The following is a 16071-nucleotide window of genomic DNA, read 5'->3' on the forward strand; positions in this document are numbered from 1 at the left end:
GGAGCCACTGATAGTATGCAAGAATGCCATTCTTCTGCTTGTTGCCCGTAAAGCAGAAGCGTGGGTCATTGAAGTCGGAAAAGTGAGGAACGGCGGGCATTTCCTCCCGCTGGATCTTATACTTCTTATGGTCAGCAAAGGGCATCTTCGACTGCCTCAATTCTTTCACAAAAATTGTCTCACACAGAAAGCAGAAAAAAAAACAGCAAAGGGAATTAAAAAAAAAAGGAAATATACTCCCTGCGGAGGTCGCATCAGGGAAAAAATCAGGTGTAACAAAGGAAATGGCCCATATTTGTGGATGTGTGCTTCCAAGCAACGGGTGTGTAGGAAACATATTCATAAAGAAATAAGCAAATCATTCAGTTGAAGAAACTCAGTGGTTCTCAACGCGGCGGAGCTTGGCGTTCCCGTTGATGAGACGCACATCGAGCTCGTGGGCCTTGCGCACAATGGCCTTGCGCGACTTGGCGCCCACGGTGTGGGAGATGACGCCCGCGTACTTGCGGTTCTGCATGAGCAGCATGTAGAGGTCCCTCACGTTGTTAATGGGGAAGTTCTTGAATCCCGACGGCGTGATGTACTTCGTTTTGCGGTCGCTACCGTACCCCTTGTTGGGCATGGCCTTCTGTCCCTTGTAGCGGCGGCGGACCGGCGAGTCCTCGCCCCGGGGCTTGCGCCAGCTGCTGCTCAGCTGCGGGAAGGCCTCGCACTTGTGGCGCGTGAACTTCTTCGTGCGCTTCTTCACGACGCTCTTCGGGACGATCGGCTTCACCATCCTGAGTCCTTCTACTGGACAAGGACGCACAGACAGACAGCAAAGGCAAAAGGCAAAAATAACGCAAAAGGGGAAAAGGAAATGCGAAGATAAGGAACCTGCCCGAAGCAATGTCATTTCAGATTTAATTGGGAAGCACAAATTCCCACTTGGCAGTAGAAAGCACCACTGCGCCACAAACCGAGTCCCACCACACACTGCCAGGCAAACACCTAACCACGTGCAGACAAGGGATTCATGCACGTTATTGGCTCCTTTTCACAGGCAAAGACTTGGCCCTTTTAGGCGACGTCAGGAGACGAGAGATGGCTGCACTAGCAGCGGCAAGTACAGACATTCGATCCATGAATGTAAAAGTGGTGATATCGCCCTTTCGGCAGCGCAGGGCGAACATTATGGCGCGTCTACCCTCGTCAGATAACTCGTCTTTCCTCACAGCCGAAGCCAAAGCCGCAATCCAGTCCTTCTCGTCCGTGACAACCTCTACGCTCCAACTCCGGCCCGCCAAGACACCACCAACCTGACGCACCACCTCCTCACAGAAGGGAACCACCTTTACGGCACAGCGGCCGCAGGCCTTAAACCTGCCCACCTCCCCAACTTCACCCGCACAACAGCAGAGGCGACACTCCATCTCTAGCGGACTCGGAAACCTGGAAGCAAATGAAAGGAAGAAGGAGAGAGGCGGGGAGCCGCAGTCTCTTCAATATGGCGTCAAATGAGCACAACACAATCATCACTGAGGGGGGTTTGCAACGATTGTAAGCGCGTGAATATCCCCTGAAAGGAGTTCCTCTTTAAACAGCTCATTTACCATTCTGTGTCGCCTGAGAAGTGGAACGTCCTTGAACCTGTGAGACACGATTGTCACACTGTACTTGCGGTCCTCTTCGCTTATGGCGGTCACCACACACGAGGTGGCCTCTAAATTCGAGCGAATCCGCGCCTCCATTTCTGCCACGGTAACCATATTTTTTTTTTCTCTTCTGCCTTCTTCCTCCTTCCGGCTCTCTATTTTTCCCTAATCAACGCAAAGTCGCTCACTTGGGCTTGGGGAAAAAAATAAATAAATAAATAATCATCGATCATTGCAATGTATACAACTCCGCCGCCTCATTCCGGAACTGAAGCCCACCACCAGCATGAGCGCCGTCAAACGAACACCGCCAGTCCACCCCGTCAGAGTTCCGGGACACCCCGCAACAGTCCCGTGATGACGCAAAGGAAGAAAAAAAAAAGGAAAAATAAAAACAAAGGTGAACGAAGATGGAAGCTACATCTTCTGATAAAGCATTTTTCCCACCCCCTGCAGACGACGTCGACCTTCGCTCCACTCGCGCCGCCGCGTGGCTACGTCCGCGGACCAGGTGAGGCGGCTTAGCGCACACTCCAGCAGGAGGTCCGTGGACACGCGCATATTCTTGACTGCGCTGCGTTGGCTCCCACACCCTCTCGAAACTGAGGGCTCAGGCCTGGTGTTTGCCACCTGAGGCGTGTCAGCAATAACAACCGGCCTGGTATGCTCCGCAAAAGGCGCCGCCTCTTGTCGAGGAGAAACTGACGACACGCCTTCTTTTTCTTCTCTACCCTCGGCTGCATCGAGTAAACTCTGCAACTGCTGTGCTGCAACCAAGACGTGCGAAAAGGCAGACATCGTTGGCAGCTCAACTAGAACAGGCATAGAATCTAATGAAGCTGAGGTATCAGATGTAGGCGACACTATGAAGCTCTCACACACGCAGGCATCATCTGCAATGCTCTGTGGGGTTTCACTCGGCAGTAACGAGAGTGGAGGACGTCTTCCTTCCTCTTCGGCACTGCTCGGGCTTTCTAACAACTTCATCTTCTTGTTAGACAAAGCCCTTGCCTGTCGCTGCTGTCGCTGCTGTTTTTGTTTTCGTCTCTCCTCATCCAAGGCAGCCTCCAGCCGCACTCGCGCTTCCTCTGCTTGTATTGTCAGTTGTTGTTTTCTCACCGCGGAAAACAACCGCTCGTGTGCCGCCTGTGCAGACTCCTGCGAGCTCCTGCGAGGGTTGACCTTTGGCGCAAACGTTAATTCCTCGTTCAAGGCGGGCGCAGCGGGCGGCGGCGTTGAGTGCCACGACTGCGTCCCATGCCTTTTTTCATACTCATCGAGGGCGGAGCCAAAGGCAGCTCGTGAAAAATTTCCCGACAAATCTGCATGCTCAAGTGCCTCCCGTATTTTTTCAGCAATCGCGTTCGGTGGAAAGGCACCTTCGTGACGCCTCTGCGTGAAAAAGAGGTACCACGCGTCGACTCGCCTCCTTCTTGCGCGGCGACGTAACTCATCCGTACCGGAAAAAAGCTGAGGCGCAAAGGGCTGCTTTTCCTCATCCATGCAACGCCCACGCCGTGTCCTTTCCAACGGCCTCGCAAGACGCCTAACGACGTCCGCGCCACTCACATGCAGTGGTGCTTGACGACGACCCGCATCCACCTCCTCCCGCAACTTCTGCAGCGCAAACTGACGGTTTACCTCGCACATGTACAGACGATCAATGTGGGCCTTAATATCACCTGGAGTACGTTTAACCCAATAAATCTGCTGCTTCACTGCTTCTTCTTCCATTCGACACCGGCGTCGATCCGAGTCCAAGTGTAGTCGCTCCTCCACAGGAATCACGGGCGCGCTATTGCCTCTCACTCGACGCACTATGCGCTCGGATCCCTTGGAAATCGTGGGGGTGGGCTGGCACTGCCCATCAGATTCCGACTTCCATGCCTCGAGAATAAGCCGTTGACGAAGATGCTTATCATGCTCGTAGCACCCAGGGATTTTCCCACGGCGCGGAATTGCCTTGGCCTTGTTTGTGATTTTTGGTTGAAATGAATACGCCTTAAACGCATTTTCCCTGGCAGCGCGTATGGTGGCCCACTTTTCTTCTAATCTCCTTCGTGTCGTAACCCCTCTATAATAAAGTTCTACCAAACAATCTTTGCGCCCCTGGGGCAGGCACCGAGAACATTGCATAGGGCCCCCAGCTGGAACATGCTGTGTCGGGAAAAACAAAGTCTCGCTGGCTTCTACGAGCTTACGTTTTTCGCCACAGTCCACGGATGTGCTCTCCAGCGGAACAGCGAGAGGAGCCTGAGGCAAATGCCTATCAGGAGACTCCTCTTCCTTGAGACCAGAATCTAAAAAAGGGCCATGATTTTGATCGCAAACCGGTAGTCCCCGCTTCTCCCGCTCCACTGCATCATCCATGTTATCTAACGGCACATCATCCGCGCGTGTAGGAGAAACCGGAACACCCTCGGACGACTCAGATGACGACGTGAAAGCGAGCTCCTTTAAAAGAGAAAGTGACACATCGTCACTGTGACAGGCCCCTCCCCCTGCAAGGCAGCGCTCATGATGCCCTTCGAGGGCCACGTGACTGGAACCACTTCCTTCCGAGGACGTTTCGATGGCAAAAAATTTATTTGTGGCCACCGCTGGCAACCGCCCCCTCGCACCCCGGCACTCCGCGTCGAGGTCATTTCTGGCGTTCGCCGCCGGAACTGACTTGAGGTCCAAAGGAACAACGCCTGTATATTTTTGCTGGCCCGACATTCGGCATACACACAGAAGCGCCCACAAATGTTTCTAAACAAGGCAAAAAAAAAAGAAAAGGACATCCGGAAAAATTCAATAAAGCAGCTCACATGGTAAAAAAAAAAGGTAAGCAAGCAACTCAAGACGAAAATAAAAAGAGATCAGACAAAACAGGTCGAATTGAAGGTTGCGGAGCTACAGCTATTTATATGCGGTTCTTCTTTCTTAGCAACAAACCCGTCTCACATACGCACGCATAGACAGACGCACACACCAAAGCGGCAGACACAGCCATTAAGACAATTTTTTGATGTTTCCTATCCCTTCTACTCTTATGGACTTCTCCATCAGAAAGTTGATACTCCCTGAACACCTTCCGCGGCTGTCGTCAGAGGTGTTTCCTTCGGCTCAGGCAGGACGTGGTCCAGGGCGTCCGTTGGATCCGCAGGCGACGAAACACGTGGGTCATTCGGCTGCAACTCGACATCCTGCTGAGGTTCTGCCACTTGGACTTCCGCGGCTGTCGGCAGAGGTGTTTCCTTCGGCTCAGGCAGGACGTGGTCCAGGGCGTCCGTTGGATCCGAAGGCGACGAAACACGTGGGCCATTCGGCTGCAACTCGACATCCTGCTGAGGGTCTGTCACGGCAGCCGCGGCTCCGGTGACAGTCTCGCACAGTTCGGTCTGGCTGTTTGGCACGCCTTTTGCCTTGTCAAGTTCTTCTTGCAGAGTTTTGACTCGGAGTTCCAGTTTCTCATTTTTTCTCGTAGTGGCGGTGAACTGCGCTCGTAGCTTGCTGTTGTTAAGTGAAAGCTCTGCTTTGCTCTTCTTTTCCTTTTCCAGGGCCTCTTGGGTTTCTTTCAATTCCATCCGCAGTTCCTGGACCTCCAATTCAGTAATACCAGCAGCAGTATTTGCCACCACTGCCTCTGCTGTCGCTGCGGCGGGCAGCGGCGGGAGCGTTGCAGGCGGGTTGTGTGGCAGGCTGTGGGAAGGCGGCACACGGTCCCCTGCCTTCCGCTCGGACGGGACATCTTCTTCGTGCCTTCTGCCCCGTCGCCGAACTTCGCCTCGCGCTCCCAGAATGGCGTTCTCATCTTTGCGTCGAATTTCATACGGGGAGTAGGCTTGAAATGCCTTAACGGCGCCAAAGCCAGTTAGTAATGCGGCGCCCACGCCAATAACAACATCCCTCCAGTCGAGTTCCTTTGTCTCTTGAGGCATGGGCGGCAAAGGTGGTGGCTGCGGCGCGTAAAGCGGCCCACCGTACGTTGGCAAAGGATCCTGGCGCGGAAGATACCCCGCCCTGCCCACCCCATTATTCCCTGGCGCCGCAGCTACGTTTACAACCCCCGATCTAGACCCCACAACCGATGGAGCATTCATTGCATTTTTGATTTCATCTAATGAGGTTGTTTGCCCTGCCTTCTCAAAGGCCTCGTACATCTCCTCTGCCGTGAGGCCCTTGGTCATTAGGAACCTTATCTTATTTGCCGCTGGAGTGAACTTCACACGAGGGTCGTGCAGAAACTGCACCGCGCTTGAGACGCGCTTACTTTTCTCTGACTCCCCAGAATCCATCCGCTGCTGGGTTTCATTGGCTTCTGCTGCATCCGCCGTTAGTGTATTCATCGTCAACGAGTTTGAGAGCTTCTTTGCCCAAAGCACGTAGAAAGCAAAGTTAGTGGAAGCAGAGTAATTGTACTTTAACTGGCCGGATATGTGGCCAGAGCAACAACAAGAATATATTGAGCACGACGACGGCACACGCAAAGGACAAGCAGAACAATTTAAAGGGGGAAAAAATGAACATAGAGCTCAACAACAACAAAAAAAACGCTTATCTCATTTCCTATAGGGGTGTCGTGTAGTAAACTTAAAGAACCGCGGAAACATAAACAAAGGAAGGACGGGACAAATGAAGAGCGTGCGCCACATTTACTCGTCCTTCAGACGGTCAATGATTTCTTGAATTCGCGTCTGATCGTAAATGTCCAGCTTTCCAGTGGAGACGGGGACAATGGCGATCTCAATGTTGTTTTTGGTCAGTTCCTCCTCCATCACCTGTTTCAAGATTTGCACGGCAAGGTTTTCGGCCTCCTCGACAGTCATATTGCGGTGATAGCGTTCATTAAAAACAGTCTGAGCAGCTTCAGCGCCAGCACCAATTGCTTGCGCGTCATAACGGGTGTAGGTGCCACTAGGGTCCGTTTGCCAGAGCTGGGGACCGTTTTCATCGACACCAGCAATGAGAAGGGAAACGCCAAACGGCCTGGACATCAACTTTTTGCCTCCCCCACCTTCACCAAACCGAATCGATAAATCGCATGTCGCCAACGCGCACGATTCAACGCGCATTGGCTCGTCATAGGTGAAACGGTGATTCTGCGCCTCCACACGGGCATGCTCGACAAGAATTCGTGCATCAGCCACCATGCCGCTCAGTACCGTACCCATGTGGTAGTCGATCTCTAAAATCTTGTTCATACTGGAGGGATCAACCAACACGGAGGGCACCCGCTTTTCCGCCGCAATGACGACCGCATCGGGGGTTTGGATGCCGAGACTTGTGCTTCCCAACTTGATGGCCTCGATCGCATACTCAATCTGGAAGATTCGTCCCTCGGGGCTGAAGGTGTTCACACCCCTGTCGTACTCAGTTTTGGAAGAAAACATTGGTAGTCTTTCTTGCTTCGAAGAAACAAGAGGACAGAAACACAGAATATGGAAAAACACGACACCGCAGACAGGAGTTGATAATGCATTCAAGACGTATCACAAAGTCTTATTCCCTTGCGGGAAAGTTGCACATGTCTCACGCCCCTGTTTCCTCACCTCGATTGCGCTGTTGTGTGAGAGTAGCAGCAAACGTGACAAAGAAACAAAGGAAAAAAAAAACAATAGTAAATAAAACTATTTGCCCTACTTGAGCTCACGAAGGCGACGAACCGTGGAACGGACAGTGCTGTTGTTCGGGGTGCTCAGCGTGTAGGCGCCACCCGCCATCGTCTTGCTGCAGCCGTCGCAGCGCCAAATGCCCACAGCCTTACGGCGGAAGGCGAACTTGCCGCAGAAGGAGCAGAAGTGCTTCGCGTGCTGCGACACCTCAAGCTTCTTGGCGCGCTTACGGGGGTTGGCACCATAGCGAGCGCCATAGCGTCCCATGACGCCCATCTTAACGGTGCGCTTTGCCATGATCACTTGCAAGCGGCTAACCAACAACAGTCACGTGGAGAGAGAAAAAGATGATACTTAATCATGCATTTATTTATTTATATGCAAGGATACATGCGGTCAGTAACTTGGCAAACAAAGTAACTGCCACACGGAGCAGAAGTGCATATAGACACCGAGATAGATACATATAAATAAAGGGGGAGTGAAGTAAAAAAAAAAAGGCAAGAAGATTACACACTCTATGCCGACATCGATTGAGACCGCAATAGTGGCAAAACGAATCTAATCAAGCGGCTAGAGACCCATAGTGCGTTCGGGTAAACGAAAAAGGAGATATAAATGCCCCCTATTGTACCCTTGTCGTCATACTGGATGTTCAGCATCCCCACAAAGAGGTAGAATACGGCCCATGATGAAAGCGCACCTAGCAATAAAGTAAGGAGCTTCCGACATTTTACGTGGAGAAAAGCAAGCTGTACAGCGACTCCGGAACCGACAAAAAGACCCGCCGCAGGCTGAAGAATTATGAGCAGACACAACATGACGGCGTTTACCGTCAACCACGACAAGTCCCACGCACACGCGCTCCATGCAATCATCAGCAACCCGCTACACAAGCACATTCCCCCAACTCCAAACCACCTGGCTGCAACTGAATCAAGGAAAGGTGCCACCAAAATCAACATAACACCTGGAGAGAAAGAAAGACCTTCCACCTCATAAATGGAATACCCCACTGAGAGCAGTGATGCCACGAGTAAAATAATACCAAATTGTGCAATATCATACTCCACATACTCCGTAACACTCAGGGGCACCCACACAGACGTAGAGTGATGGAAGCGCTCATCCAGATAGCTCAGGGTCCCAATGAGTTGCTCATGTAGCGCAGCAACGCGGTATGCCACTGAGGCGTCATATAACCCGTTAGATTCGTCCGTTCCAATAGCCAACAAACTGATTCCGTGTGACCTAAACGAATACCATGGTTGAGGTCGCTGGGGAGCGACCAAAGCTGTTTGTAGTGCGTCAAAATAATGTTCATACTTTGAACGCGTCGCGGAATACGCAATGTACGGGTTCTGACAGAGAACATCCACATGAAAAAGCCAGTCTTGGGCTATTGAGACCGCCAAGTTCAAGAGGTCCTGATTGGGTTGCATTCCATTCCTGCCATACACACCAAAGCACAAGTTATGCGTATTTAAGGAGGAGACATTGATAAACAAAGCTGCACGAACAAAGGAGTCAGGGATAGGCCAACGTGACGCACTTTCATTAACAAAATAAACGTGTGTATCACAGGCCATATTCTCTTTCCGCTGTAGAGCGCGGATCAGAAAGTTTACCAGTATCACTGACGACTTCTCCGCAGCATTGACGTAAACGGCAATAGTCTCCGACCCCACAGAACGACGGCCGTGAACAATGCGGTGATACTGATGAATCGTGGCGTCGCGATGCGCCACGTCGGAGCTTGTAATCAAGACGGGAATTCTCCCAACGTTGACGGCGCTTTCGTCAATGAAGTTCTGCCTCGGTTTTAAGGCTGGAAGGGCGGCAATGAGAAGTAACCCCGCAAGCAGCAGAAAGGGCGCAGCATTGGCGGCGTGATTCTTAATTCCACGCCCAACACGGTCCCGGAACATTCTTGGCAGCAACTAGAAGAGGGGGGAATTTGAAAAAAAAAACCCACAGCAGCAGCGGCGGGGGCAGCAACGGGAACGCAAAATAGATATAAAGCAACGGTCAACTATGATACGTAATAAAAAGAAATAATCTACTAACACAATCAAAGAGGCTGACAACCACACACACACAAACAAACAAATACAAAAAAAAAAGGAAATTACGGGAAAAATACCAACAAGGCAAAAGTAGCATCGTCGATATTCATCATTCGTTTCTTTTTTGCTCGTTTTTCTTCGTTTTCCGTTTTTTTTGCTTGTTTGTGTTCCTCTACCAATCCCTGGAATTATTGCTACGCTTTAAACACCTCTTACTGGCAAGTGCCGTAATTCACCTTGTTGGCTGTATTGTTCATGAGAAGCGCGATAATGAGTCCGTACAGCCCCAGTGCCTCGGCGAAAATGAGCATGAGAATCATGGCCACGAAGATCTTTTCTTGCTTACCGTACGCACGAACTGCCGCGTCACCGGCGATACCAATGGAAAGGCCTGCAGCTAGTGAGGACAAACCCGCGGCCAGTCCAGCACCAAAGTGAAGGTAGCCGGAGAACGCAGAGTATGACTGCGTCTCTGTCTTTATATTGTTGTTAATGATCACGGAGACAATCAGGCCGTAGATACCGAGAATACCTGCCATGACAACGGGCACAATACCACGCATGATCCGCTCAGCATGAAGGATACCAAGGTGGGCCACGCCGACACCGGACTTCGCTGTGCCGTAGGCCGAGCCCAGGTTCGCGAAGATCAATGCGGAGGCACAACCCATCGAACCAAAAAACGCGGCTGATTGGGGGTACACCTCAGCACAAGAAATAACCCCAGCGGCGGCAGCCCCAGTGGCGACAACAGCAGCCGTAGTGCCGGCCAACACAGCAGTGTTCTGTAAATTCATTTTCCCTGTAATCTTTTCGGAGTAAACGGACTGACTATAGCAACAAAAATAACACACACACGCACACAAAGTAAAAAAAAAAAAGGAGGTAAAGAGAAGTAACTGTTGGTAATAGTATGGGGAAAAGGCAAATAAAAGGCGTACATCGAAGCCGCACCGACAGAAACATGCATATACAGTGGGTGGTAAGAAAAGAAAGATTAAACATAAAATGAAAAAAGAAACACAAAGTGCCCCCCAAAAAAAAGCCTTACTTTTTCGCCTTGAAGACAGCGACCTCCGCCTTGTGCGCGGCAACCTTCTGCACATGCAGACGAGCAGTCTTGCGCTGACGTGCCGCACGGCGACGGACACCAATCAGTCGCAAATACTCCCGACGCTGCTGTGCCGACTGACGCACCTTCTCCACTGCCATCTTGGCCTTCTTGGCGCGGCGGGCTCTAATCGTGGACGTGATGAGACGCTGAATCTTTGGTGCCTTAAACCGGTCCTTCTTACCCTCCTTTGACACCTTGCGGCGAACAACGTACTTGCGGACATCGTCATCGCGGGCGAGGCCAAAGAGCTTACGAATATTGTTCGCACGCTTAGGCCCCAGACGACGCGGAAGAGACGTGTCCGTCACGCCTTCAATCGGCTGCGCACCAGTCTTCTCCACGGTGACGTTGAGAACGGCAATATCGTTCGCCAACACGCACCCGCGGAGAGACTTGCGACGGCGTTCACCTTGGTACCCGCGGAAGGTGTTGAAGCCGACGGCGCCGCGTTTAACAAGAAGGGAAACACGGCTGGAAGCCATCACACCCTGCACCATGGGAAACCCATCTTTATCCGACCCACCGCGGAGCTTAAATGTGTAGCCCTTGAACTCGTCGCCGAAGATTTCACCGTTAACCTCGTTGCCCAGGCGGTAATCGTTCAGGTTAATGCGGCGGAGAACCTCATCGGTCACCTCAAACTGCTTTACAGTGCCATTCCGCGGGTAGGCGATGTTAAGCTTCATTTGGGACACTCTTCTGGGGGCGGGGCAGAAGAAGCGGAGGGTCAGCAAAAGCAGGGAGGAGAGAAAAGAAAGAAGGAAAACAAAAAAGGAAGCAGCGGTCATGCAACACGCGGTAAGAAGCACAAGCAGCAAAAGAAAAAAAACAAACAAACAATATAGCAAGCCAACGCATTAACAAGTGCTCAAGACACAAAAAGAAATATATATATATATATATATATATATACCAAAACGTCACACAGAAACATGCCGAAGCCATAAAAAGAGGAACGCTGCAGCACCACGTTCCAGCGCTGCGCTCCCGTGCTACCTACCTAAGTCTCACTTCCACTAAATTCACCCATGCCTACTGAAATATCTCTTCATTACCATCTTACCTCATTTTCGACCCTTCCCAGAAGTTGGTGCGCCGAACACCCTTTGTGGTGTTCCCCTCCAAAGAGCTCATGGCCGAAAGAATCTCAATCAGGGCCGCAGTGATACCAGTTTGTCGGGTCTTGTTGTACAAGGAGCTTGTTCTTTGCTTCAAGGTGCTGATGTTTGTCAACTGACCTTCAACTGCCACCAGCCGTGCAGCCTGCTCGGAAAGCTCGTTTTCTGCAACAGCGTTAAGAATTGCCAGCGTCGCGTGAAAATCGTAGAAATCGCGGATAAACTGTTCCTCCTCATTCTGCAGGGCATTGGCAAAAAGGTAACGGCTCTTCTGATTGTCAGTACTAGCGGCGTCAGAAATGTCTTCCTTCCAGTTCTCATAAGAAGGAATATTATACACGGCATGTTTCTGAACACCTGCAGAGACAAAGCGATGAAAAATAACCTGGTAACGGTCCGCTTCTGGGGAAACTTTGAGGGCATTTTCCAAAATAAATGTCGCATATGCAAAATGCATTGGCTCCTTCATATCATTAATAATGCCATATTTAAACTCTGTAGGGTAAAGTTTCGAGAAGGAATCAATTCCCCGCTTACCAATGGGCATTAGCTGCATCTTCTTTGACACAACAAGGTCAATACAGCGAACAGTATTGCTGTTCAAAGCTCCACAGGAGCCTCGGTTCGTGGTAATCGGAATGTAAAGGAGGGACTTCTTCGCGGAAGCTACAGCCTCTCTCTCGCTGGCATCAGGCTTACTGAACGCCTTTTCGGTATAGCGAAGTGTAAAGTCCCGGGTTTTAACACGAGTTTGAGAAGTCCGATATTTGGCGAGGGTAACCATTTTAATCGTTTTCACAATCGAATAAAAACGATTGTACCCCTCGAGTTTATCCTTGTAAAGGCGGAGCTTTCCCGACATTGTTTCTTTTTTTTTTTTTCTTCCTCTCTCTTCCCCCCTTGTTACCTCTGCTGTTCCTTCACCGAGAGAATGAGAGTAGGAGAGAAGACCGAGGGCCAGCAGCAAATCCGTTTCAACCCACAGACGCAAAACAGAGCATCAAAAAGAAAGCAAAAAAGGCCAGCAGTAAAACGAATAAAGAGAAATTCATACAGATTCGTATATATACGTCTACGCATGTATACAGCGAGAGACAAAAAAAAAGTCGACCCTTTTCCCTCCTTCTTCCTCGTGTTCCTCCTTCAAGCTTTAACAAATGAGAGCTTTATAATAGTAATAATAATAAAGTAATCCTTAGTGTATTTAAATTTTACTCAGATTCTTCCTCAGCGCTTCTAGGGCGTTTTGTGGATTTTCTTGGGGCCTCACCGTACTGAACACCCTCGGCATTGCTCTTCACCCCACCGTAGTCTACGTAGTACCAATCTGAGGGGGTATTCGCTTGCGGGCGACCGTACTTATCCAGCAGACCATCCTTCATCATGGAACGCTTTTTAACGGCAACAGGCCCAAGACCCCACCGTCGTGGGTACGTGTCGCGGTCCATGATGACACGCTTGCTTCGGGCGACGATGCCATGGTCCACGGACGCCAGCTGCGAGGTTGACATCTCAGCATACGCGAGTGCAATGGCCTCACCTTTGGTTGTGATCAACACAATAACATCGTCTCTTTCGATTCCATTATCAAAGCGGGACAACCCGGGAATCATGAGCTTCGCCCCATAGCATACGGCATTCACGGCAGAATCCTTCACCACCACACGTTTGTAGTTCGTGAGAAGATACTCACAAGGAAGAATGACACGGCGCAGATATGTCTCGTCCTTCTCGTTTTCATAAAGCCATTGCGCGTCCAGAACGTCGTGCATTGTGGAGACGTGATCATCTTCACTTATCACCCCCGTTCGAATACGACGAAGTTCCTCCATATGCCCACCCACTCCGAGAATCAGTCCAAGGTGGACACAAAGTGTTCGAATGTAGGTACCAGCCTCGCAATGTGTTTCAAACACGGCCAAGTGACGATGTTTATCATACTCCACTAGCTGGTTAGAGTATATATTACGAACACGGAGCTGGCGCTTAACCGCGGCGATCAGAGGCGGTCGTTGAAAACAGGGCCCCGTCAGACGTTGAAGGGCCGCAAGAACCCTTTTCTGACTCACCGTATCATGAAGACGCAAAACCCCAACATAGGTTTTTCCAGCATTTTGTTGGGACTTCACCAGGCGAGTCGCACGATCAATGCAAATGATAAGAGCCCCTGTTACCTTTGGATCCAGGGTTCCTGCATGTCCAGTTTTGTCGCATTTCAAAATGCGCTTGATCCACGACACAACTTCGTGTGAGCTAGGATTTGACGGCTTATCAAGGTTAATCATCCCATACTTCACGTACTCCTTCAACGGGCGCCGCAGCGGTGACCAACCGCACTCCAGAACTGAGAAATGTGAGGATCGCACATTCATTTGATCGTAATTCTTTAACAAGAGAGGCCACCGTTCCGGTGGCAGCGTGCCTTCGGAACCCTGGCCCTCCAGAGGAATTCGAAACTCCTCGTTTCTCTGAATCTCACCAATCTTTTTACTGCTCATGGGGGGTAGCCCTCGTGAAAAACTTTCCTTCCTTTTCTACCTTATAAAACAAAACGAGAAAAAAAAGAAGACGATGATGATGGGTGCAACTGAAGAAACCTCGCCGCTATAAAGCGGGGCGGCATACGACAAAGGAATAAAACAAACAGGCTTTAAAGTTTCAGGAGAAAACGTCTTTGAGACGACATATACAGAAATTTAACTTCACCACATGATACGTACAAATATAAATATATGCGTTTATTTATTTATTTACATGTATATGTTTTTATCTCTCCCGTTCCCTTCCAGCCCTTGCCTTTTTGTTTGTGACAGCCGTGTCGAGGACGCGTGTGAGTCAAGACTGTGTAATGCGATCTCCAGACGGAGGAACAAAAGAACAGTCACCCCATTAAGAGGTCCAGAATACCCTCCGCACTCTTGTCTGCGGCCAATCGAAAGGTCTCACGAATAAATTCGGCACGGAAAAAATCCACACTTCGCCCCAAATTGTGTGGCTCGTAGGGGTCACGCAGCATAAGCACCTCATACCCCAAAAGCCCCCATCGCTCTCCTTCGCCAAACCCCCTCATCTCTTCAAGCCATCGCTCCTTCGAATGACATTTCTCCATTGTGCGAATATCAACAACATCCACATCAAAGTCAAACTCTCTAGAATCACTAAAGAAGCGAAAAAAGCCCTGTAAATCCGACAAAACTTCAGACACATTCACGTCCACACAAGGAATGGCCTCATAAAACTGCGAGCAATTGATGCAGTAGTCATCCGAATGGTGTGCTGCTACAACCTCGAGTATTTTATCGACTTGGGCTTCGTTGATAACACAATTACTTCGTCCTGTTGTCTGCATGTAAAATATGTACATAACAGTCAACGCGTAAGGAGAAATCCACCCATGTCGAGCATCTAAAATTCTCTGCGAGCGACCCCATCGTTTCGCACAGAGCGCCCCAGCGCGAAGGCGCGGATCAGACTCCATGTACAGCCTAATCAGCAAGGAATTTCGAAGTCCATCTAAAGACAAAGAAAGGTCAAAACAATTAGTATCGCCCCCAGTGATTCCCATTCGCTTTAGACGAACAATGGGAACACGTGCGGTAAAAATACGTTCATGTTCCAAGAACGCACAGGAGCCCTGAAGTTTAATATGCTTGAGAATTGAAGATAAAACCTGCTGCTGATGCTCACGTGAAACTTCAAGAAAGCTCGAAGACGCCAATTTAAGCTTTTCAAGCCTGGACAACTCCTCATGGGAAGCGGGAGAGGAAAAGACAACCGTATAATCAGCATCTCCATCCTGAAAGGCAGTCCCAGCCACTAAAGACCCATAAATCATAACGCAAGGTAATGCACGGACAGAGTGAATACCAAGAACACCCTCAACTGAGAATCCATCTAAAAGCCCTTGCAACAATCTCCCATTCTCAACAAATCGAGCACGACCCTTGCACGATAACAACAACGAACTGAGCCGCAAACTCAAAGCCATACTCCGGCAAGAACAAACAGGAAAGGACTAAATAAAAAACACAAAAACTTTCTACAGATATCGCTACTGGCTCAACGCATTTAGCGTTGTTCCTTCACTTTCCCCCGACAAGCTCAACCCCGACAGAGGTGCTTGATAACGCCCGAGGGGAAAATAATGCACCAAGAAACGCAAGAGCAAAAAAAACACACACAGAGAGACAAGTAGAGTGCAAAGTTAGTTTGGACGGCATCCCCCCTTTGGGCATGCTACAAGACACAGATCACTGGCAAGCGGGAAAAGCAAAAACAATAGTAATATTACAGCGAATCCAAAAACTCCTCGACATTGTCACCCACGGTATCGCTGGAAAGCAGAGCTTCCTCGGCCATCCTTGCGCGTTTTCTGGCGCCCCCGCCAACCACCTCGCCGTTGTTGCACCTTCTTCGCAAGCTGCTTGGCACACTGAATAGCCTTTGTGGGGGTTGTCCCTAACTGCAGCTTCTACGCGTGTGCGGTCAAAGCGCCCGTCACCATCGTCCGCGGAGGAGCTAGAAGCACTCGGCTCACGACAT

General features: G+C 50.2%; 11 protein-coding genes and 1 pseudogene across 11 annotated transcripts, besides 9 other annotated features; all 12 read right to left on the minus strand.

Moving 5' to 3' along the window:
• Window positions 1-183: 183 nt before the first annotated feature.
• Window positions 184-232: a sequence feature (A-rich).
• A 144-nt stretch (window positions 233-376) lies between these two features.
• On the minus strand, window positions 377-778 carry Tco025E_06494 (60S ribosomal protein L32; the record flags this gene model as incomplete). The annotated part of the gene is made up of 1 exon (XM_029373371.1): window positions 377-778. One exon carries the CDS (start codon window positions 776-778, stop codon window positions 377-379), a length of 402 nt encoding a protein of 133 aa, XP_029226500.1.
• Window positions 779-819: 41 nt separating this feature from the next.
• Window positions 820-860: a sequence feature (A-rich).
• Window positions 861-1022: 162 nt separating this feature from the next.
• On the minus strand, window positions 1023-1412 carry Tco025E_06495 (uncharacterized protein; the record flags this gene model as incomplete). The annotated part of the gene is made up of 1 exon (XM_029373372.1): window positions 1023-1412. One exon carries the CDS (start codon window positions 1410-1412, stop codon window positions 1023-1025), a length of 390 nt encoding a protein of 129 aa, XP_029226501.1.
• Window positions 1413-1834: 422 nt separating this feature from the next.
• Window positions 1835-1856: a microsatellite.
• Window positions 1857-2003: 147 nt separating this feature from the next.
• Window positions 2004-2033: a sequence feature (A-rich).
• An 18-nt stretch (window positions 2034-2051) lies between these two features.
• On the minus strand, window positions 2052-4352 carry Tco025E_06496 (uncharacterized protein; the record flags this gene model as incomplete). Its single annotated transcript, XM_029373373.1, has 1 exon — window positions 2052-4352. The coding sequence occupies one exon, from the start codon at window positions 4350-4352 to the stop codon at window positions 2052-2054; it is 2301 nt and encodes a 766-aa protein (XP_029226502.1).
• Window positions 4353-4681: 329 nt separating this feature from the next.
• Window positions 4682-5965, minus strand: Tco025E_06497 (peroxin 14; the record flags this gene model as incomplete). The annotated part of the gene is made up of 1 exon (XM_029373374.1): window positions 4682-5965. The coding sequence occupies one exon, from the start codon at window positions 5963-5965 to the stop codon at window positions 4682-4684; it is 1284 nt and encodes a 427-aa protein (XP_029226503.1).
• Window positions 5966-6271: 306 nt separating this feature from the next.
• Window positions 6272-7009, minus strand: Tco025E_06498 (proteasome alpha 5 subunit; the record flags this gene model as incomplete). Its single annotated transcript, XM_029373375.1, has 1 exon — window positions 6272-7009. One exon carries the CDS (start codon window positions 7007-7009, stop codon window positions 6272-6274), a length of 738 nt encoding a protein of 245 aa, XP_029226504.1.
• Window positions 7010-7749: 740 nt separating this feature from the next.
• On the minus strand, window positions 7750-9159 carry Tco025E_06499 (putative GPI transamidase component GAA1; the record flags this gene model as incomplete). Its single annotated transcript, XM_029373376.1, has 1 exon — window positions 7750-9159. One exon carries the CDS (start codon window positions 9157-9159, stop codon window positions 7750-7752), a length of 1410 nt encoding a protein of 469 aa, XP_029226505.1.
• A 155-nt stretch (window positions 9160-9314) lies between these two features.
• Window positions 9315-9354: a sequence feature (A-rich).
• Window positions 9355-9509: 155 nt separating this feature from the next.
• On the minus strand, window positions 9510-10094 carry Tco025E_06500 (vacuolar ATP synthase; the record flags this gene model as incomplete). Its single annotated transcript, XM_029373377.1, has 1 exon — window positions 9510-10094. The coding sequence occupies one exon, from the start codon at window positions 10092-10094 to the stop codon at window positions 9510-9512; it is 585 nt and encodes a 194-aa protein (XP_029226506.1).
• Window positions 10095-10344: 250 nt separating this feature from the next.
• On the minus strand, window positions 10345-11097 carry Tco025E_06501 (40S ribosomal protein S6; the record flags this gene model as incomplete). Its single annotated transcript, XM_029373378.1, has 1 exon — window positions 10345-11097. One exon carries the CDS (start codon window positions 11095-11097, stop codon window positions 10345-10347), a length of 753 nt encoding a protein of 250 aa, XP_029226507.1.
• A 47-nt stretch (window positions 11098-11144) lies between these two features.
• Window positions 11145-11189: a sequence feature (A-rich).
• Window positions 11190-11296: 107 nt separating this feature from the next.
• Window positions 11297-11323: a microsatellite.
• A 147-nt stretch (window positions 11324-11470) lies between these two features.
• Window positions 11471-12391, minus strand: Tco025E_06502 (ATP synthase F1 subunit gamma protein; the record flags this gene model as incomplete). Its single annotated transcript, XM_029373379.1, has 1 exon — window positions 11471-12391. The coding sequence occupies one exon, from the start codon at window positions 12389-12391 to the stop codon at window positions 11471-11473; it is 921 nt and encodes a 306-aa protein (XP_029226508.1).
• A 306-nt stretch (window positions 12392-12697) lies between these two features.
• Window positions 12698-12722: a microsatellite.
• An 18-nt stretch (window positions 12723-12740) lies between these two features.
• Tco025E_06503 (putative centromere/microtubule binding protein cbf5) lies at window positions 12741-14027 on the minus strand (the record flags this gene model as incomplete). The annotated part of the gene is made up of 1 exon (XM_029373380.1): window positions 12741-14027. One exon carries the CDS (start codon window positions 14025-14027, stop codon window positions 12741-12743), a length of 1287 nt encoding a protein of 428 aa, XP_029226509.1.
• Window positions 14028-14266: 239 nt separating this feature from the next.
• Window positions 14267-14299: a microsatellite.
• Window positions 14300-14410: 111 nt separating this feature from the next.
• Window positions 14411-15517, minus strand: Tco025E_06504 (putative RNA polymerase II; the record flags this gene model as incomplete). The annotated part of the gene is made up of 1 exon (XM_029373381.1): window positions 14411-15517. One exon carries the CDS (start codon window positions 15515-15517, stop codon window positions 14411-14413), a length of 1107 nt encoding a protein of 368 aa, XP_029226510.1.
• Window positions 15518-15818: 301 nt separating this feature from the next.
• On the minus strand, window positions 15819-16070 carry Tco025E_06505 (hypothetical protein; annotated as a pseudogene).
• Window position 16071: the final 1 nt, after the last annotated feature.

Source organism: Trypanosoma conorhini (genome assembly GCF_003719485.1).
Source record: "Trypanosoma conorhini strain 025E chromosome Unknown Tco_14.4_contig_00441, whole genome shotgun sequence".
NCBI classification, from domain to species: Eukaryota; Euglenozoa; class Kinetoplastea; order Trypanosomatida; family Trypanosomatidae; genus Trypanosoma; species Trypanosoma conorhini.